The sequence below is a fragment of the Mya arenaria genome, chromosome 2 (genome assembly GCF_026914265.1).
Source record: "Mya arenaria isolate MELC-2E11 chromosome 2, ASM2691426v1".
Taxonomy (NCBI): domain Eukaryota; kingdom Metazoa; phylum Mollusca; class Bivalvia; order Myida; family Myidae; genus Mya; species Mya arenaria.
In genome coordinates this window covers 23,027,665-23,051,344 of record NC_069123.1, presented here as the reverse complement: position 1 = coordinate 23,051,344, position 23,680 = coordinate 23,027,665, and the positions used below count along the sequence as shown (strand labels likewise).

The 23,680-nt window shown below is 32.4% G+C and overlaps 1 protein-coding gene across 2 annotated transcripts; it reads right to left on the bottom strand.

Moving 5' to 3' along the window:
- Positions 1-602: 602 nt before the first annotated feature.
- LOC128208905 (arf-GAP with dual PH domain-containing protein 1-like) lies at positions 603-23,676 on the bottom strand. 2 transcript variants are annotated; one of them, XM_052912612.1, is made up of 10 exons: positions 23,530-23,676; positions 18,725-18,861; positions 16,572-16,663; positions 14,899-15,094; positions 13,673-13,810; positions 13,003-13,086; positions 8,767-8,898; positions 7,580-7,799; positions 6,770-6,798; positions 603-4,701 (listed from the first exon to the last, which is right to left on the bottom strand). In XM_052912612.1, the coding sequence occupies exons 1-9, from the start codon at positions 23,609-23,611 to the stop codon at positions 6,776-6,778; spliced, it is 1,104 nt and encodes a 367-aa protein (XP_052768572.1). In that variant the 5' UTR covers positions 23,612-23,676; the 3' UTR covers positions 603-4,701; positions 6,770-6,775. The 2 variants fall into 2 exon arrangements, with proteins under 2 accessions (XP_052768572.1, XP_052768564.1); XM_052912604.1 differs by lacking the exon at positions 6,770-6,798.
- Between the last annotated feature and the right edge of the window lie 4 nt (positions 23,677-23,680).

Sequence of the window (23,680 nt, the reverse complement as noted above, 5' to 3'; positions counted from 1 at the left end):
TAACCTCAGACCCACTGCTTAAATCCTTGACCTGGAATTGCAATCTTGACTTTGGATGGGCATGGTTTCAATGTGACTCGGTACATCACCTGGAGAAGTACATGTATTTTACAGGGATGATATGAACATTCAGGATTAAGGCAGAGCTTTTAATTACAAAATATTTAGTTTGTTTTCTTGTTAAGCATGTGTCAATAAACGGTAAATGGTTACCGATTTTAAAACATCAGTTCAGTACTACATGGTCTGGGTAATAACTCTGCATACCCTTAGATATAACTTGATGGAGTTCTTTAGAAATGAATACCCATGGGCAAGTTCCACAGGCAAAGCAATATTGGTGGGTACTACATAACAGCTCTCCTTACCTTAGCAATGACCTGATTTGGGCACATTTGGTTATCAACATAAATAAATTACCGTCACAAAAAAGAGCCAGAAAGGTTGACCCTCATAACCAGAAAGCCTACATAGGTTTTACAGTTCATTTTTAAAGAAACATGAAGGACTGGGATCCAGAGGGCGTCTAGGGAAATTCAGATCCCCTCGGTGTAAGATATGATTATTATACTGACTGCATTGAAGAAAGACAAATCTTTGTTTAATTTGTTTAATGCAATATCATCATTTGCAATATGACAAATAATTATTTTAGATGTAAAGGTGTAAAGGCTAAGAAATAGTCAAACAAAATTCATTCAATTTGATTATGTATCAATTAAACATGCATACAAAATACATAACAAAAACAATGTGTAAGAACAACGATGAATAATTTACGAATCATTTTGGTTAAGCATTCATAGCTGCATAGAAGATTTCATGTTTTTATGGGATCAAGTCAAGCCAATTCACCGTGACAATACCGATTAAGCAAGCTTGTGTTTAAAACTGGTTTTCTTAGAGACACTTGGTTCTTTATTATATGGTAACTTAGTTTTCATCTTCAGCAGCACATGACAAGAACCACACCAATTTTTATGGTAAAACAGCACCACAGGGGCTGTATTCAATAACCTCCTTCAATTTCACTTAATTTTAAAATTTGAATCTGGACTGAATGGAATCACTAAGTTGGGTCTAAGGACAAGGATAAGAACGATATTGAATACAACCACAGGTGACAGTACTGAGCTAAACTGAACAACTGTTAATTGTGTCATCTTACCTGTAAATAAGAGAATTACAAATGTTTTTTTTCTAGAATTGCACAAGCCATGTTCTAAATGATCTAGACCATTAAAAATCCTCTACAGTCTAATCAACTAATCATCACTTATTTTTGAGTTAATAAACTAGAATTGATATGACACAGGCAGAAAAAATAGGCCTTAAAATGAAACACTAAACAAAATTTATTACATAACTAGAATTTTGATAATTAAATATATTGCGTCCTTGGACTTTTTTTTATAAAAAAGGGCCATCACTCTTGAGTGCCTTATGCAATCTTTCTGGACTTTTGTGTACTAAATTTGATATTGTGTCCATAAACATTGTGACAATTCCATGAGAAATTCTCATGTTAGAAAACAGACATGAAGATGTAATTTAAATTTGTTTAAACAATTGTATAAAAACACTCACAATAAAAAAGAAATATACTAGGGTTGGCCCAATATAGCATACTTTTTTCCCCTGTAAGATATACTTTTAAAAACTGCCTCGTTTATTAACATTTATATTAAGAAGAACTATCCGGTTAGTTTCATGATAGATTTCTAAGACTTTTGTTGCTTAAAATATGATATTTAAAAGCATTTATAGCATACTGGCTCACATTTATTAGAAATTTCTTTACTTCTCATGTGTATTAAACTTTGTTTCAGACTTACCTAGTACAACATTATAAACTTTTAGTCACATAAGGCTGTCTTGGGATAACTTCATGCAGCATTATGCTATTAAATATTTTGGGGACCATACCAATTTAAATTTAATTAAAAGATGGTGTTTAGTGACATTAAGGCCCATTGTTCTGTAATAAAACATTGAACGCAACATATTATTAACAATTAAAACAACATATCATGTCTTTCAAATTTCTATAAAAAGTTAAAATTTGAATTAACAGCCATGATTTTTTTAGCATTTTCTGAAAGGGATCATATCAAATAACAGTTGTTTCATTATGTTTTTAAATTATGTCTACCTATAACAATTATACATTATTTTGGGACGACCAAATATAAATGATAAATAAATAATATAACTCGTACAAATGTTAAGGTTTAAAAGTAAGAAAGATTTAAACAAGCATGTTCACATAGTGTATAACTATATTTTTTACAATGGAAGACTTGTATAATAAACGGCAAACAATATCTTACAACATGGAGAGAAAAAACACCAAGCTTAGGCAAGAAAAAAGTAACCTTAGAAACATCATGGTTTGTAAAATGTTGATATTTACTTAAATATTGTCTTTAAAGACCAAAATTTTCAATCGCCTATTAAACAGCATTGAGTGATTCCACTGTTGCATGATTGGTTGATTGACATTATCATGTGATGTTCACAATGTACACCGTCAATTTTACCATCATTGGTTCACACCTCAGTAAAATTAAATACTTCTTTCAAACTTTAATTGATTTTTTCCTTCAATTTTAATATAATTAAATAATCATAAAATGATTGTTTTCAGATGAATTACTGAAAAAAACATTTTTGGTCCAAAAACATGAGGAGTCCCTGCAGAGCTCTGCCAATAGTAATAGCCTATATCATATCATATTTCAAATTTTATCCAAATTAAATTATTTAAATGGAAACAATTAAATTTATTTACTATAACAAGTACATACAGCACATCATGAATCAATAACAAAATGTTTAAACATTTTTATTTACTCAATTTTTAAAAAAAAGGTCCAGAAAACCTCACAGCCTAGCCATACAAAATTTGTTCACCTTTGCCATAACTCAAAAATTGTTCAAAATTAAAACTTGGTGCATGAATTGTACACAAGGCCCATATCTCTAGCATCACTAATGATTCAGCTAGGCTTCTTATACAGCTGAAATGTTTTTTATTTGGAATGTGCAAAAATTGAATGTGACGTCTTCCGCAATGTGGGGATTAAAGTGAAGCGTATAAAAATCATGACTCGAAAGCTGGCAGTTACAAATTTTTTTAAATACATTTCAAAATGTTCTCTATTTCAAATCTTCACATTGTAATAATTTAAAAAAAAAGCATTTTACTTAGATAATCTTTTCATTTGGATATTTGGATAGTCTTGTACTTTCTACATAAAATGACTGCCTTCACAGGAGACATTTTCGCTGATGATGTCACATATTACAGAAATGATATGGACCCGAACCACACTGTAGTCAGGGTACAAATAAAAATATACAACATAAGAGATTATATGTATAACATAACATTTTAAAAGAATACTATTCTATAAAAATTAAATACACAAATTCAATTGAACTTTCAGATTCAGTAAATATATTAAATAACCCAATTTATTTATATATTAAATTTATATACAATAACATTGAACTAAATATAAAATAAAACCTAAAACTAGGCTTTTAGTTTTCCAAAAGATTACAACAATATGTTTTGAAATCGCAAGTAAAGATAGTTATAAATAGTTACAATGTAAATAATAGTATGTCAATCATTTTAATAAAATTGAATAGGAATGAAATTGTCACCAACTACCCGGTATGAAAATTTGGACAAAGAAATTGTTTAAACACATGTTACCGGTACATTTAGATTTCTCCGGAAATTAGCCCCTGGTTAATCCCTTTTCACCCTGTTCAGTTGCTCCAATAAAACAAAATACCCTATTGGGGGTGTTAGTCTATATTGACATTAAACAATTATGCAGTGTTTGTGTCTGCAATTTAAATGCAAAAATGCCCAATAAACATCTAAGTAAGTTAATAACTACAATATAAAGGAATTAGGAACATGTCTTGACTTTGTTCCCCAATTAAAACAAACTTTACGCAGTTAAAAATCAGTTAAAGTTAAATTTAGTTAAAATTTATATACATTTTTTTTCAAATCATCAATTAAGAAAAAAATGGCACAAAAAAAACCTCTTGATATTTACACTACTGGTAGGTAAAGAAAATAAATACTCCAGCAACAACGTTTACATAAAATGACAAAAATACCCAAGAAAACAGAACTAATAAGTTTAGTGAAATAAATGACTTTAAAAATATGTTTTCAACATATTTGTTTGTAAAACAACAAGAAAATATTTCAACAAATTTGATAACTACATATACTATAAATGAACAGAAAAAAACAACATTACAATAATTTGCTTGATAGTTTTCAATTTACACGATACATTCTTTTTTGCGTAACACTGAATTGCACAAATTGTGACGATACGTATGGGGTTCCATGTAAGTGTAGATTGATTTCAATTCACTAAAGTCTTTTTTCATGATTATTTTTGTTTTGGCCACTTTTGCGAGGTTGAATATTTGAAACACCATTAATCTGACTGAAAGCTACAAGTAATTGAATATTGCTCTTAATATTAAATTGGCATAATCAAATCAAGAAAAATCACAAAAATTAAACTCTCGCGAAATTTAAACAATCTACAATAAAAGAATCTCGTCCAGATAGCAATGTCTAACGTGGAATATCCAGATGGAATCTGCCTCTCATACACTATTACAATAGACCAGATTATCGTCGAATCATGTGTGAGTACACTGAAAATACAGAACACAGTCATTATGAAACTTATAAAACTAAACCACATATTTGAAAGATCTACAAAACTCCATGCAGTGTTACTTCCCTTACAGTACAGTTATCCTTGCCACCATGTCAAATTAGATTCTTAAAATATCATATCGGTAAATTATCTTAAATATGTGTTTGTGTTAAAGCCTCAATGGTTATAATTGAAAATTGGAAAAAAATATCAAAAGAAGAAAGACGAAAAAACATTTAGAAAAGAAGTTCATATAGCTGAAATGCAGCTATACTCGCTCATGGTGGCAAGACTATATTCTGCGTGTCAGGAGAGATCACTGCGTAGAAGATTATAAATCTACATGATGTCATCATTCCGTGAGTTTCTTCAGTATTGCTCAAAATATTGGTTTTGGAATTCTAAGCATGACATGATTTATATATTCTAAATATACAATTTTAACAGATTTTAGATGTTTCAAATATACTGCTTAAAAGTAACAACAATATTTATAAAATTGTACTTGCAAAAAAAACTCATAACTGTTAAAGGGGCTGTCTCACGTATGATAAAATAGCGGAAAAAAAAGAAAATTGTCGAAAACTGACATAAACTTGGCATCGATGTGTACTATACATTGAAACTTACTAACTGAAGTACCACATAGTTTACAATTTATTTAAGTTTAGCAGTTATTTCGTATTTTTCCATTAAAAAAGATTACTGGGTATGTCTACCAGGTAGAATTCATTCCTTATGCGTGATTGGCTAGTCGGTGTTATCACGTGATACATGTATAACCGAGGTAGGTGTATAGCTTAATTATATCACCCAATTAGTGTAAGCCTTTGTAGCTCAGTTAGTAAGACGCTGGACTTCAATTTTGGCGACGCGGGTTCGAACCCGCTCTCTGACCCAATTTTTGTTTACATTTTGGTACCTTCTTTTTCAATTATGATATCAAAGCGTAACACATTCTATTAGATAATAGTCCTGAGATTCGTTACAGAACTTTTTTTGGTGCCAATCTGTGACACAGTCCCTTTAAAATCAAATGTAGGAGATTTATTAAAGAAATTGTTTGAGAAAATAATACAAGAGTGATGATCAGTGAGCACAACGCCTATGTAACGGGGGGTCATGGGTTCTATCCCTGAACCAGAGAGGGGCCCATTTAATTAAAGATCTTAGTTTTTCAGGGAAATTATCTCAAGAGTCATAATTTCGTAATTTTGTTAGAACTGACCTAAAGCCAATTTTTGAGTCGAAAACACATTTTGAATATGAAAAATATACTTGTTACCATCCGAGTGATGTTTCTACGTACTTAAGATTTTTGAAGTTATGACTAAGACACATATAAGTCTTTAATTAAATTGGGTCCAGGTCTATAATTTTATGAGCATGTGGTATTTAAAGAAGAAAGAATATAAGTTTCTACGTACTTAAGGTAATTGAAGGAATGACTAAGACACATATAAGTCTTAAATTAAATTGGGTACCGGTCTGTAATTTCATGAACATGTGACATTTAAAGAAGAAAGAAAATTATTTTGTCAAGCTAAGAAATAGTTATACATATTTAAAGTAACAGACCTTCTTCTATGCTTTTTGATGATATATCATGTAACTCTCAATGCCCAAATGATGTCCAGACATTATGTTTCTAAATAACACCAATAAAATGGGCATTTTTCCTTCATCTAAGCATAAAAGAGTCAGAAAATTTGTTGAATTTCAGTGATATCTTAATTTACTTGACTCATGATCACAGAAAATTGCGTTTAACTTGTGGCTATGCAGCTCTTGAAGACATTGTTCATTGATATTTGGTGAAATAAATTTCAATCTAACACCGAAATTCAACAAAATTTAATATCCTCTATTTATTTGCTGGAAATTTATTGAGAGGCAAGTGAACATTCTATAGGAGGATTGTCTAAAAACATTGAAGACAATCGTAACGATATACCCTTTGAATCAAAAGTTCCCTCAATTCCAGTTAATAGAGATTAAAGCAGTAAATCTCCAGATATAATGCCAATACACAATTATAAGATCAAAGCTGTTTTTTTGCTCACAAGTATTTAACATTTCATCATCGTAAATCCTGCAATATATGTACATACAAACAAATGGTAAGTGAGGATGATAATCAGCCAGCAAGAGAACTATCGCTTAATATTGTAAAAAACATATGAAGCAGATGGGCTAAAGTAACTTGTGCATTGCCTCAAATATGGCCAAGCCATGCCTTCTGAATGATGCCACTATTATGTAAATCATTCATTCTCATGATCAATGGTTTTTCTAACTGAAAGGCTAAGGAGTTCAATTGGAAAATTTTTTTTTTGGAAAATGATGCCATGTTCACGAGTTACACAAAAAAATAGAGTTCAAACTTGGTTACATAAACAATAAACAATATCGCAGTTGCTGTATCTGTTGGGTATATTTTCACTAGGAAATTTATTCTGTAAAGTACTGTATTAAAAGCAAAGGAAAGTTTCCGTTTAACAAATAACATGCTGTTATAATTAATTGCATATTCAATTATGGTTATGTAAATTTACAGAATTTAATTTATCACAATTTCATTTTAAGGAGATATCTTTAATTGACTGTCTTATATATTAAATATAGTCAAATATCTTTGCAGTCATCGAAATTAGACTTTTGGATGAACAACCCCGAATTCTTATACTATTGCTTGGCATCAAATTTTTGAACAAGCCCTGCGATATAAAATGCAGAATTTGAGCAAGCCCGGAAGACATTTTACCAGTACAGGGCTTGCGGGCTTGTGCTAATTTCGACCACTGCCTTTGTACTAGGCTGACATAATTATACAGCTAGCTACGCTTTTACCCAAATTGAAAAACAATATTTACGTCTGATATCAGCAGGTGATGGCGGTGTGGAGATGACGGTGTTCAGAACGTTAATCCAACGGTCTTTGTCATCGATTGTTTCTGCCTTGAGGTCAAAGTCTCTCTCTGAGGTTTTCAATATGAACTCCAGGGGGTCCACCTTCCCATACGAGTTTGTGTTTTCTATAGAGAAGCCAGCATCCCTATGACCAATATAGGCTTCCCCTTTAGGTACTGCACCCTGAAGTATCATATATTTTTAAAGTGACACTCATATTCAAAATCAATACATCTGCATGAATAACAAACATACATTTTGAGTGATAAACCTTTAACTACTTACTAAATAATGTGTTTATAGAAAATATCAATTACTGATAACAAAATTGTAACCGTGTATTTGACAGCTGAAAATGCAAAAGTATTAAATGATTGTTGAGTGCTAAAAGATTTACTGTTATCTACTATTGTCTTATAAGGTAGAAATGTCATGTTTTCTGCATGTTTCTTGCAAAATAAACTCTTTATCCTTCAAAAGAACCATTGTTTTCAACATTTATTCATCCCTTTTGTATATCAAAACAATTGTATTAATTGTGGTAAATCTTATTTGAGAGTAAGTGCGCATCTTCAATTTTCAGAGCATCCCCAATATTTAATATTAAAACTTCAAACTCTATTTCCAATATAATGAGTGTGAGCTTGGCAACTAAAATAGTATGATGCCTCTAGAATAATATTTATTCCAGGTCCATGTGTATTTGATTGTCCTAGTGTCCCAGGGTGAAAAAATGTGCAGCCAGACCAGGGGCTTGAACCTGAGGGGTCCCAGCTCGAACCCAGTCTGCACATTTTTCTCACCATGTGACGCAGGGTCATCATATTTCACAAGTTTAACAGTTTTAAATATTTATACCAGGGTGGTTACATGTCATGTCAATTTAATGACCTCAGACATTAGTTTTCAACTTATTAATTTGCCGCAATTACCTAAGATGCAAGTTTCTAACAATATTATCACACATTTGTATATATTTGTATTTTTTAAAATGACATAAAAGCTTAACTAGTGAACACTAATACCAACAACTAAGATCAAACATGACAATATGTAGTCTACTGTTCCCCAATCAATTTTGTGAGAACTAGGTGCAGTAATCTTGGCATAATACCAAAATACCAGTTTGGCACGCCCAAGGGTCACTAACCAGAGGTTCTGAGAAGTACATCAACTTTCTGCGGTCCAAGGTAAACCAGCGCCGCCTGTATCGTTCCTTCTTTGGTCCCCGTTTAGACAGCCACCCCTCACATGCAAAGTCCACAGTTAGGTCCTGAGCCAGCTGTAAACAATAATTTGTCCATTATATGTATAACTTAGATCTGCGAGCCAAAACGAAGCAAGCCCATTTGAGGGTCTGTGCCAACATATCTTTACAAAACTGAGCGGTCAGACACGCCTTAATTGTGGGGACATACTTTATGCAACATTCTTAATTCCTGTCATTTGACAAGTTTTAATTCTGTGTCACTTTCAGCTTAAGGTACATGACCACATTCCTCCGAAAAATATAAATGTCGGCTGAGGGTAGGGTATGTTTTTATTATTTCATAGGAATTGGAATAGAATAATGAATATAATTATGTAAAAACAAACAAAAATTGACGGTGGGGTAAATTGCTGAAAGATATAAATATTATAAGAAAATTGAAAGAGTTAGCGTGATTTCAACGCCACAGTCAACGTCAATATAAAACACGTCAAGTAAGTGACGCCATGGGTTTGTTTGATGCATGAGAATAGTTGTGGAGTGAAACGTTATATTCGTCCATAAATGATGGAATATGTATCTTTTTATTGTTTAATCTGATATTTGCCAGTATCAGAACTAAGTAGAATATCAGGAAATAGTAAGATTATCAAATTCTTGCTACCTGAAAAATATCTACAGAATTGAAACACTAGTTTACAACTTGAATCTATTAAAACTGGGATAAAATCATAAGCCATGATCGATTCTTAGTTAAAAACGAGAACGTCACAAAACAAATCTGGCGTCTGAATTGAAATTAATTTCATTGTAGAAATGAGATTTCAGTATTGTTTGAGCCTATTATTCTCACATTCATATCAAATGTATTAGTTTACATACATTTTATTCAACAATTATATCAGCATCATATATTATTTTATTGTATACACGATCGGGGATATATTGAAACTGATTAAACAAAAGCATGGCTTATAATTATGTACGTGAAGTTGGCGGCTTAGCGGCGTGAAATAAGCGGCCTAACAGCCTGAAGTTAGCGGGCCATCGGCGTAAAGTTAGTGGCCTAGCGGCGTGAAGTTAGCGGCCTAGAAGCGTGAAGTTAGCAGTATAGTGGCGTGAAGTCAGCTAGGCCGCTAGACCGCTAAATCGCTTGATCAACTTGTTTGAAAAAAAATTGAAAATTGCTTCAAATTGATAATTTATGAATAAAAACAGCAAATATATCATTGTTTTAGAAGAGCAGGCATGTTTGCATGCTTTAAAATAGATTATATTTAATTTGCAAGCTAAGACAAAAATTGCGGTATAAATTACAGACTGCTTCTAACATCCATGCAGTTTTGCTGAAATTATTTTGAAATGTTGCAGGGGCGGCTCCAGGATTACATGTAAGAGGTGTCGTAACTGGGGGTGTAATCTTTTGAATTGCGCCCCTCTCTCATAATCAACTTTGTTTTGTTGAAAGTGTGGCAGCAGTGTTTTGTGGTTCTACATCTTGAACATGTCATTACTTGTTCTCTCCAATATTGACATAAAAGTTTGAGTTTGGGGAAAGGGGGGGGGGGGGGGGGGGGGGCGACGGGTGCCCCCGCCACCTGAATCAGCGATTGTGTTGTAATTGTTTGCATCATCTTTATAACATGTTGACATGGTGGGATTTGGGGGCGGACGCCGGATATGCATCCACTAGAAGTGCCAATACAGTTATTATAACCGTTTTTCTGCGCTACCGCAACGGACACCCGGAAGTATAGACTCTCTGACTCTAAGTACGTGACATATTTTGGCGCATTCCTTGCAACCATGTGATTCATGTTCTCTTTGCGTTAGAACTTTGCAAATGGGCTAGATTTTCCAGCATACACTCATTTGTGTACCTGAAAATTTAATCATTGCAGGCATATTGTAATTTGATATTTAGTCATCAATGCGACTAATGAGACTCGCTCGGGGTTTTTTTCGACAAAAAGTTAGTTTTCCCCGTATAGCATCTGAAAACACTTTTGTTATCATTATTTTACTCTATGATATCGATATTGCAGAAAAAAAAGTATTTTGGTTTAGTGGGGTTCGAACCCACACCAGATTAATCGAGAAGAAAATATAAAACATACGCTTAGTCCACACGGCCACCGGAACTTTAACAAATGGTGGATATGTTGACCTGTTAAGGATACATTGATAACATCACGTGACAAAGTGTCAATCACGCAACACCACAGCCGTGATAATATTTCAATCTCATTATTAACGCTAATGAAAACTGTGGTCTTCAAAGACGATATTTGAGCGAGTGACTTTAATTATTAGATTAAATACTGTCGATTCAAAATATAAATCTTTTTTCAAGAGTCTTGATGGCTAAAATTAACATAAAACATTTCAGGTTTAAATAAACTTTGTTTTACGAAACTGATTATCATTATAACTATGACCCCTGCTACAAAAATGAACAGTACCTGTAAAATATGTAAGACATTTATAGTGTGTACCTGTGCATCACGTTCTGGAAACCTTTTTTTAATTCAGTACCCTGCAGTATGTGCGCCTGCCGGTAATTCTCGTACTTCGAGACTTACACCAGGTTGGGCTACGTGAGGAGTGTTCATTGAGGATGTGGGTGGACAGGGCGTTTAAACTGGTCTTTATTCCATGTGTGTTGCCCTTATTTTGACTTATTCCATAGGAAAAGCATTTCTGAATATGAGCACTGTTATTGTTTGATTTCAGTTTATACAATTTCCGAAATTTTTGACAATATGATTTTTATCATTTGATTTTTTTAAGATCTGGAAATAAAGACCGCTTGACGCGAGTAAAAGTGGTTGAATCCCCGTTCATTGTTAACCGTTCGATGTTCAACCCCTTTTGTTTCACTTCCTGTAAACTGGTAGAAGAAAGAAAGGGTTCCATCGCTTTTGATGAACCATTCCATACAAGCCATAAATTATTGTTTCAATTCTGTAGATAGTTTTCAGGTAGCAAGAATTTGATAATCTTATTTTTTTCTGATATTCTACTTAGTTCTGATACTGGCAAATATTAGATTAAACAATAAAAATATACATATTCCATCATTTATGGACAAATATAACGTTTCACTCCACAACTATTCTCATGCATCAAACAAACCCATGGCGTCACTTACTTGACGTGTTTTATATTGATGTTGACGGTGGCGTAGAAATCACGCTTACTCTTTCAATTTTCTTATAATACTTATATCTTTCAGCAATTTACCTCACTGTCAATTTTTTTTTTTTTTTTACATAATTATATTCATTATTCTATTCCATTTCCTATGAAATAATAAAAACATACCCTACCGGAGTTCGTTTTCAAAATAAATATGTCACATTTACCGATGGGTATCTATTTTTGGCGATTCCTTATAAAAAGCTTTTCGTCATAAAACTTGAAATGAATAACGTTCTTCTTAAATACTAGTTCTAAAATTATAGGATTATTTATTCAGCATACAATAAATTATATTCTGATTTTTTTTTTTATAAAAAAAACCCGTAAAATTATATTTTTTCACGGTTTCAGCAACGTTTGCGCCAAATAGCACGTGTCCGCTAGGTGGCGCTGTAAATCAACAAACAACGGGATTTAAAAAATAAATAAATACACCTCGTTAAAGTAGAGTCATTGACGATTGTTTGTGCCAAGTTTTATTAAAATCGGCCGACATTCATATTTTTCGGAGGAACGTGGTCATGTACCTTAAGTTAAACATTATTTATTTTATGAAAACAAAATTGAAACAACACATATTATACATATACTCTTAAAGATTGAGGAGATAGCTGAAAGCTAGTATTATTACATATCTCTTTTCATAACTACAATTTGACCAATCTTAATGTATTGTGACCAGACAACCGAGGTGTGGACAGAATGTAATTTATCCTACCTGAAAACATAAATGTGTCTGCCTTTCACCCAAGAGATTGTAAAGAATGCATAGAGGGTTCAATCCCAAGAGGTACTTTTAGATGGGCTCTGTACATGGACAATGGTATTGGTTTCTTTCCAGGGAATAGACTTGAGCAGGATTCTGTAGGTTTGCAGCTTTTCTCACAATAAAGCTCAATATTGAAAAGTTTATTCAATTTTTTTAACAAAAACATTCACAATTAATAATAAGAAATATGAACATTTATTATCTACCTCTTCCTCGCTGCTGGCAGGATGTGCAAGTCGACGTCGTTCCAGTTTTGCACTGCGGATAGATGTAAACCAGTCTACCGCCTCCTGCGACATAGTAATAATTAAAATGTTTTTTGTTATTTTTTATCAGTTTTCGTCGAGGCATAACTCATTTCAATGGTGTATTTAAGCCAGAGTGACTGGACATTCTTCACAATAATTGACATTATAAGGACTTAGTACGTTACAATGCTGTTTGCCATATTTCAAATAAAAAAATGTGAACAAAAAACACCAGTATGTGAGTAGTTTTCAAACATCACTTGTGCTTGGACAGTGGTAGTTTTCACCACATTTTGAAAGTTACATATCTAGTGCCTAGTATGTAATCAGGTATACAATCAGGTACTTGAAACACTTCTAACACTTTCCGACAGGTAAGGATTATTTTCAATTAAATATCAAAAGTTGACTTCTACTTACTAAAACACACTTTTCATCTGGAATCTTTTTCATATATATCATTAGAACCAAAGAAAACAATATGAAATTATCAAACTCAACATAATTTTGCATTAAAAAATCTGTTTACTATTCAGATGTCTTCAGAGATCCAAAAAATATCCTTATAAAGATGTTTGAGAACTACATGTACTCGCCTACTGGTATTTTAAATCGTTTTGAATATTACCTTGGGGTCTTTACAGTCAACAAAAATGTTTCTGGTGTTTCTGTTTTGAGTGAAGATTATCTGCAGTCCATTCGGCACGTCCATTTTCTCCGGAGCTAACACCACATTCACATCATCTAGTGGAATGGAATCAATCAGCTGAAAATTATGAAAAAAAATAAAAAAATCAGAAAATCACCGCCGTGAAGCCGAGTTGCATCAAACAATTCAAGCACATGTAAGTATATATCGAAGATGGTCATAAATAATTTTGAATTTTATTAAATGCATTGAATGAAAGGCATAGAAGTTTTTTTATTAAAAATCCCAACTTGCCCATAACTTTTACTTGCCTAAAACTTAAACCTAAATCAATCAGGGGCCATAACTTGTATTAAGGATAATATGGAGTTATGTAACCTCATTGGGTGATGGTCCTGAACAAGTATGTGAAGTATTAAGTCAATTGAATGAAGGGTATAGAAGTTATTAATAAATATCCCAACCTGCCCTGTTAAAGTTCCATAGTCAATCAGGGGCCATAATTTGTATAAAAGATAGTATGGAGTTATCTAACCTCCTTATGTGATGGCTCTGAACAACTGTGTGAAGTATTAAGTCAACTGAATGAATGGTATTGGACTTTTAAGTGAAAATCCCAACTTGCCCTAAAACTTTAACCTGCCCTAAAACTTTAACCTAAGTCAATCAGGGGCCATAACTTGTATTAAGGATAATATGGAGGTACGTAACCTCATTGTGTGATGGTCCTGAACAACTGTGTGAAGTATTAAGTCAATTGAACGAAGGGTATAGAAGTTATTTATAAATATCCCAACCTGCCCTAAAACTTTAACCTAAGTTCCATAGTCAATCAGGGGCCATAATCTGTGTAAAAAATAATATTGAGTTATCTAACCTCATCATGTGATGGCCCTGAACAACTGTGTGAAGTATTAAGTCAATTGAATGAAGGGTATTGGACTTATAAGTGAAAATACCAACTTGCTCTAAAGCTTTAACCGGACGCAGACGCTAGGGCGAGTATTATAGCCCTCCTTATTCTATGAATAGTCGAGCTAAAAATGGTTACACCTTGCCTGCCCCTCTAAATTAACACACACCTTAGTTGGAAGAGCATTACTTTTACAATATTTTCCCTGCTCACTCCAATCTTTCTTGACCAAACTCTGAATTACACAAAAATAACCTAACATGGCCTACAAATACATTCTAGATCCACATACCTCATTTTTGTTGTAGTATTGTATGCAGTTTTCTTTAGAATTCACGATGAAATTCCTGGGAAGGTAGTCTCTCCGGTCCCTTCCCTTCTTAAACAGCTGGCCCTCTTTCTTGTTCTCACTGTATGGAGCCTGCTTGTCCGGGTATATGAACTCTTTTCGCACATATTTGGCTTTTATAAACTGTATCTTTAATACACTGAAAACAAAACTAATTACTAAGAATATATTTTCCTATTTAAAACATAAACAACTCGCTGTAAACAAATACCAGTGCTTCTCTGGGTTTGTTTGTTTTTTCATCAAAAATAGGGCTCAACAATTATCATGTTCAAAACTTATTGTATAAAGGTTTCTTGCGAGTACACAAACACAAATACATACATATATAAATTAAATACAAGATTGTGAGTGACACAGACATGTACATCAAGGTCATATTATGACCAATGGCCTTGATAATAATAATTTAAACTGAAGATTTCTTTTAAACATTTTCTTTTTTTAAAGGCACAGTATAAATGCATTGCTTACTGCATATTGAAATCATCATAATGTTTTGTTTTTCTTAGCTTTGCCTAAAAATGCTAAGCCTCCAAGCCCCCTTGCAGGTCAGCATCTAATTGGGTCTAGGTACACCCCTGGAACTGGTTATCACTATGAAACCACATGCACTGAACTGGTACAAAAAATACATATGGCAAACTAATTTCGCACTATAAATGTTTGTACCAATAATATCTTCAATGCCTTTATTTTGACAAAGGGTATAATACATGTGTGTATCAAAACCAACACTGACAGTCATAAATATCAGTGACATTAAAGTGACTATCAAAATTTTAATATTCCCAAAATTTAAGAATGCTTTTGCACAGTACATAAAGTATAACAGTTTTATGGCATATTCCAATCACACCTCTGAAGGTCTTATCAGATGAACTTAATTTATATCATCGTAAAATTTCAAAGTTTGTGTAAATTGCCCGCATCTGTCTTCTTCTCCTATATCTTGAATGGAAAATAAAGCTTAAACAAGGTATATAAAGTAATGTAACAATACTGTGAATGTATTTGATACATAAATATGTGATGTTTAGGTGCCTGTTGAGCTTATGATTTTGGAATCAATGAAAGGGAAACATTTACATAAAAAGAAATAATATAACAAACAAACTGTTAAGACTTTTACAAATTGCAAAAAATGTCATTATTATGAAATAAGCAAGCAAATACCTATTAAATGATCAATTATAAATGGTCACCAGGCATCAAAATTAATCATTCAGGTTAATAGAGCTACCAGAGAACTTTCTTATTTGTGGGTCTGGTTCCTTAAATATTTCTTAACACTAAGCATGAGTAGAACAATAGCACTGAGAGAAAGTGGCAATACTTAAAAGCCTGTTGTTCACATTTGACCCTTAAAAAGGGGCATAACTCAGCAACTAGTACTGCCAGACTGAAGCGAAATTATACAGTTCTACATAAGTGTACAAAACTGTACACATATTTATGTAGATATCTTTGGCCACCAGTTTTGAATTATACAATAAGCCAAATGATGTTTTAGATGATGATGATGACAACAAGGACATTAAAGACACAAGTACTTATAATGATAACACCAAACAAAAAAATTCTCAATATAAAAAAGATGGAGTAAAAAAGCTTACTCTTTATCATTTTTGGTCGGTTGTTTGTAGTACTTTGGAAGATGCTGCTCGTAATACTTGTTCACATTCTCATTTCCTGCCTCTGCCATTTTCTGCAACACAAAAAAATCATCCATATTTAAGTTTCTAAATTTGACATGCCAATTACCTATCTTGATTAGAAAGTTTCAAACATTAACACATATACTGTATCTGTCCTTATAGAGGTGCATGCCCTAACAGATGCACACAACTGGGGGTCTTTTCTACGGCACTTTCACAGATTTTAGGACTTAATCATGGTTATCCTGTTAAAAAACATAATAAAATGAGATACTTCAATGTAAAACAACCTATCTGTCACCATTTTGTTGCAGTGTGCATGCTGACTAAGTTACTGTAAACACTCCAATGTATTTCTTTTAGGTTGCACACTACCTGGGTTGAATTTGTATTAACAATATCGGGGGGAATGTTGGAGGTACATATAATAGGACAAATACAGCTCTTTTAAATTGACATAAATTGACATGAAACTGAACCAGTGATTTTCAAGAAATTCATTGCTTTTTTATTCATGAATGTAATCAGCATTTATCAAATTGGGAAAAAAATATAAAATTACCACTGTCCAATTTTTCATAAGGGGAAACAGCCTTTAGAAGGCAGTAAATTGCACCAAAAAAAATCACTGTGAACCTACCTGATATAAATAATTGTAACTGTTAAAACCAATGGAAAGATTTACTACCAACATGAATATCATAGACAAACAAATACACATGGATTTGGATTCAATATACACTTTAACAGTCTAGGGCGGTCATTTAATCACATAATGAGACAAGTGTATTCTAAGAAGAAGGAAACTATAACAGTCAAGCTTCATAAAAAACAATTCAGAATACTATAATTAGGCTATTTCCAAGAACTTAGCATTGACATGAATACTACATAAAAGACAATCACCATCAATAATCCCTGAACAACTTCATTGAAAACTATTGAATTGGTATTGTTCAATTTCAAACAAAAAACCCAGTCTGAGGAGTATTGACTTTTGACATGGGATCAAAGAAAGCTTCCTTTACTAATGAATAACCTCTTGAGTCATTTTACATCCTTGTTGATTTTACAGCCACACAGTTTGTATTAAAATGTGCCCCACAGTTTAACCCATGGACCCATCCTTGCATGATAAACTATCTAACTGTTCATTGATAGATTTATTGCATCTAAAAAATAATTCTACAAACAAGAAACATGTATAAATAACTACCGTCTATTTGTGCGCATTATTTACACATATTTTTTTGTACAAACTAACAAATCTGGTAGACAATATCTCTGACTAACAATGACCAACAAGAAGTATTACAAGTTATTATGATTAAGCTAAATGTTGCCTATGATTGTGTACATAAGTTTATGAAATGAGTCAAACCCCTCAAACATAATTTTGACAGCTGACTCACAGGACACCTTCAGCACTTTAAAGCTTATTTGATAAATTTTTAAGTATTATTTTCTGAGATAAGGTAATATTTTTTACATAGCTATGTATGCCAATTTATTATTGTTTGTTCTATCAAGTGTAAATACACATTTGTAGAGACCTGGGTTTTTTATTAAAAGGCAAAAAGCAATTATAAACATACATGTACAGTGCTCCAGCCAGGATTTGAATAGGGCAGGGTTCTAGGTCAGAAGGGCACTTGTGATGTGCATTAAATGAGCCGGAATGGGGCACTAGCAAGGGCTAATGTTCAATTGTTATTGTGTTGTAACTACTTTCAATACTAATAGTGCCTTATGGAAACATTAGCTGTTATTTTTACTCAAGTGTCAAAATTATGTAAATTCATGATTTTTGTACTTATTTCTGAAATTTGACTAGGCAACATGTCAAATAAATATCAAATATCACTAATCATATTTTTCAAAGAGGGCTCTGTCAAACAAAAGGGCACAGCGTAGCGTGGTAAAAGGCAGCAGGGTGCCAGAAAAGGGCAGCATAGTGTCCCCCCTCCTATTTCGGCCTAGCTGGAGCACTGCATATACATGTCTATATCCATTCAACCTGCCCTATATGCACAAAGCATACTGACTAACACTTTGGTAATGTTTGTATATTCGGATATCATGAGAAAGTTACAATTCAAATAATTGCCCACCTTCACTTGTTCATCGTCCCAGTTGTCGAGTTTGATGGACTTGACGCGACTGTGGTCCACCCCGAGACTGCGGTGTATGCCAGCACAGTCCTGACACAGGAAGATGCCCAAGTTACATGATGCCCAGTCTACATTCTCTAGAAATATGAAATAATAATATGTACACATATTCACTGCCTAGTTGTGAGGTATCCTGCCTACAAACCTGGAGGTCGAAGATTCAATCCCCACGTCAGGCTTGTGCAGATATGGCAGGTTTTTTACCAAGCAGCTAGTTTCATAAATGGGAACTACATGTAATGTGGTTAGTAATCAAGATTTAAAGAATGAATTATCAACATTTTCAGGACAAAAAAACAGTAGCTAGCAGCCAGACAGTGTAAAAATCATGAGTGTGTTATGTATACATCAAAAGCTTTTTAGCATTTATGAATTTCTTTATGATTTTATAATAAAGGTGGCATATATATAGCTAAATAAACAAAACACATTTTAGGTTAAAGCCAGTTCACATAAGTAGACATATATATGTATACAATGTTCATGTTTCAACTAGCACACGTATACACGCTCATGTTTAACAAGGTTTGAATTTGGACTCACGTACTCACAAAATGGGAATGAAATTTAAATATTGCAAGTGATACTTCTTTAAGCTGCACAATTCCCTGAGTGAATATTTATCATCTCAGATCAAAAGTTAATCACTTGTTTGTTGATCAAGCTATTTGAATACCAGATACATTGTTTTGGGTTTCCAGCGCACTGATTAAGAACATTTTGCTCTACTTAGCCATAAACAGATTGGTGCGCTTCTAATAAGTCTCAAAATCATGTGTGAAACAGTTTTCAAACGAATCCTTTAGATTCTGGGCGTTAAATTTAGGACCGTTATTCACACATTTACATTGATCTATTTGTGATTTTACAAACGATAACAATATTGTTGGATGTATAATCATTTTGCGTTTCCTTCTAAAATGCTTGATAGACTCAGCAGTATAAACATTAATGATGTCAAACGGAATGGTTGTCTTTGCTACGATGATGTTGGCTAAGGAACAAAAACTAGATACTGTACAAGTTTCATCGAGATACAATCAAAACTTAAGACTGTATCGTGTTCACAATTAATTGTTTACAGACGCACGGACGCACATACTACGTACACATTACCATCGCATAAGCTCTTCTGGTCTTTGGCCAGTAGAGCTAAAAAACAACTTCAGGACCTTCATTCCGTTATGGATGCATGCATTAAAATGCAGCTGCAGCCTTTGTATAGCAAAGATATTTAATGTCATTATATATCATATAGATTTAGAGGACACATGGATTCGGGCTCATGTTTCAAGCAGAAACATGTATACAGGCTCATGTTTCAAGCAGACATATGTATATATATGTTCATGTTTGTACATGTGTGTAAATGCACTTTCTAAAGCTGGTAACAAACAATGCAATTTTGGGATATTGGCCTGATAAAACAATCTAAATTTTCAAAAGAAAGCCACTTAATGTGTAAAAGTTTAGCTATTCCTGTCCAATTTTGTGAAGACCTTTTTATACTGCGCATAAGCTAAATCTACAGCTTTTGAACCAAACAAAGTTAAAATTGAACAAAAGTTTGAAATTTATTATCTTATATCATGTACACTGTGAAAGTCAAAACAAGAAAATTACAACACTTACACTAAAACAATTATACCATTTTAAACAAAATATAATTTATATACAGCATTATGTCATTACAAGTACCTTCAACTTTAGAAATAGTACAGGTAAGACTTCAGAAAGAAACTCTTAGGAGCCTGAGATTGAATTTCATTGTGAGATTGACACAGATAACCCTCAGTTGCCAAATTCATAACCTAAGATCAGGTATCAACAATTCAGAAAGTGGATACAAATAGCATTTAGGAAGAGGAAGGAAAGATTAATTTCACTTTTGTAATAACGATAAAGTATACGTAATTACATTGTCTATAGTTTATATGGATCTAGACATTTAAAACATATTTTTTACTAATATTCATGGCATACACAGTCATACATTCCTGTTTCTTTTTTCACTCAGTAATTTATTTTATTAATATTTAAAAAAATAAAATATTACCCTAAAATGATGTATAATGTTACATAAAAATGTTCCCCATTTTTTACCAACATAACAGTAATTTTATTAAAAATGAAATTGAAATATTAAGTATGAAAAATATAAACAATAGTGTTATCTTATCAATAATATTGTTGTTCAATTGATTTTTAATCAATATTTCTGTATTGTATGGTTATCTTTTTTTTTAAATATTAGATGTATTTATCATTTGAAACATAGTTTATTTGAATTTGCAAGTGATAATTAATTTAATTTGCAACACTGACATAATATTAAACTGATTTTTTTTATCTTACTATTACACCTACTTACTTACACCTATAGTTTTTGACATACCTAACATGTTTTTAAATACATACTAAATTAAACTTCATCAAAAGTAAAGATTAATTGCATATGTACAGAATTTGATTTCAATAAAGAAAATATGAATAGGAAGTTTTTCAATTATAAAGAACTTAAAAGTATATTTTCATTATAAAAAACACACACAGTTTTTCGATTATAAAGACAAATAAGGTAGTTTTTCAATCATAAAGAACATACAAATGTATTTACTAGTCTTTCAATTTCGAAGAACATGTTAGATAGTAAAGATTTGGGATAGTAAAGATATTAAACATATTAAGATATTTTTCTTTCAATTATAAAAAAAACATTTTAGGCAGTTTGATGTTGTAAATAGCATGTAGGTAGTGTATAATATATATTTATATCACGCCTCCAACATAAATGACGCAACGTCATTGGTCAAGGACTGGTCACATGGTGACCCCATATTATTCCATATTGGGTCACCAAATTTATATCGTACCAAAATGGCGTCTATTTTCCACTTCCGATGAATAGATAAAACATTTAAACAGGTTGTTGACCTGATAAATATGTTACGGGGTTAGTAGGTGTGCCAATATGGGATATACGGGGCACAGTCAACCATATTCAGGTTTGAGCTTCATTCTCACCCGATATGATTTCCGTTGCCCTGTATATCCCATATTGGGTCACCTTCTAACCCCGTATTAAACTTATAATATATATCAATCATTTCATTATAAATATACATTCATATATTCGTCAATACTCCAAAGTTGATAAAAAATTAAACATTCAAGCTTTAAGTAACATAGTTTTATTACCATCAACATTTTGCCTTTCTTGAATTCAGGAGTTGAAAAAAAAAAATTCTTCAAGAAATTACTATTTCACAATATATGCTTAGTCCCTTCAAACCATTCGTTTATTTTATAATATTCAGGTTTAAACAAATCATGTAGAACATAAAAAATCACATATGAACCATTATGCCTACCATAAGTATTAAATGTTAAACACAGGATTTTAATAAATAATGATGCTTAATTGGACTTTATTTGCAATTGCATGTTTAAATGCTGTTCATAAACACCCAAAACAAAAAACAAATTTGCACTTCATTATTTTTTTATCCTGCATTCATAAGCGAAGTACATGTATGTACATATAGCGCTATATTTTATGCAATAAGAGATTGAGATACAATATTTATTTTATTAAAGTATACCTTATGTATACATGGTATCAACCATATGAAGCATATTCATCGAGTAAATCACAAAATGAGCGAACATTAATTCAAATACAATTTCTGAAGGAATTACAAAACGATCAGTGTTCCCAGAAATATTTTTTTATATTCTGCATGTTCATTTGGACAAAATTGTTTGGTTAAATCAGGCGACAATAAATTGATATGAAAATCATTTTATTAGCATTTAATCATAAAAAAAATCACAGATATATTTTTTGAATCACGCTTGGGTTTATAAAACAAATGGTCACATTTGACATTTCAAAATCTCTAATAAGATGATGAATATGTAAAATAGCAAGGTCATGTAAGGAATAATAATATGCATATTATATATTAATCTGACAAATATTCCCTTTTTCACCAAACAATCAGTAAATACAAATAAAAAAATAGGTACAGTAGTTGAAAAACAGCACATTTATGCATCACCGCAAGACCATAATCCACAACAGCAACAAAACTTTCAACTGCCAACAGTCCAAAGTTGGGACATGGCCAGATTCTTTTGCTAAGTCAATATTATACTTATTGCCCAGGGGATCAACATTTGGCCAATATAGAATTTAGAAAACCGATATTTGGTCAACATCCTTTTTCATGTTAATGTTTGCCGTCTGCTATCTGGGTTTGCAGCATTTTTTAAGTCACAAACTTGGTTGCCCAATGGCAAATCCCCCCAACACCCTCCAGCTCCAAGCCAGTGTTGGGCTTGAATCTAGTCTAAAATAATAGACGTGTTATACGGGATTCTTCCAATTCCTAAGGATTTGCCATATCAAAAATCTAAAAAAATCCGTCAACGTACAATTATTTGGACTAGGCTTGAATCCTACAATTTGGGCACATTTTTTCTCCAAGTAAATTCAGGATGAATGGATATGAAAATGAATCATGGATTGAAAGATACACTAGTGGTTAAAAGCAAAAAATGGCCCACAACAACTTACACAGTTTTTTTAATATGAATGTAAGAAAACGTAAACGAGCTTAAGTTTGTAAAAACTTAACTATGTTATATAAACTTTTAACTAGCTGAGACTGGGGACTTGATCATGTGTACATTACCCCACCCACTTCTACAACATTAATAATTGCACGAAAACATATAAATACCTTTTGTTTTACAATCGGCACATTCCTTGTTACCGTCCTTTTGAAGTATTTCATATAATACTTTTCTGTTTCTGTCTGACATCGTGATTATCACACACAAACGGGCCAATTGTCATTTACTTATTGTTGTGAGATTTCTACTTCCGCGTTT

Coding starts and splice junctions, on each gene's coding strand:
- LOC128208905 (XM_052912604.1), bottom strand. CDS start 23,611: ATGTCAGACAGAAACAGAAAAGTATTATATGAAATACTTCAAAAGGAC. Junction 13,087..13,672: donor TTGACTGTAAAGACCCCAAG/GTAATATTCAAA, acceptor ACTATGTCGCAG/GAGGCGGTAGACTGGTTTAC. Junction 7,800..8,766: donor TGTACTTCTCAGAACCTCTG/GTTAGTGACCCT, acceptor ATGATACTTCAG/GGTGCAGTACCTAAAGGGGA.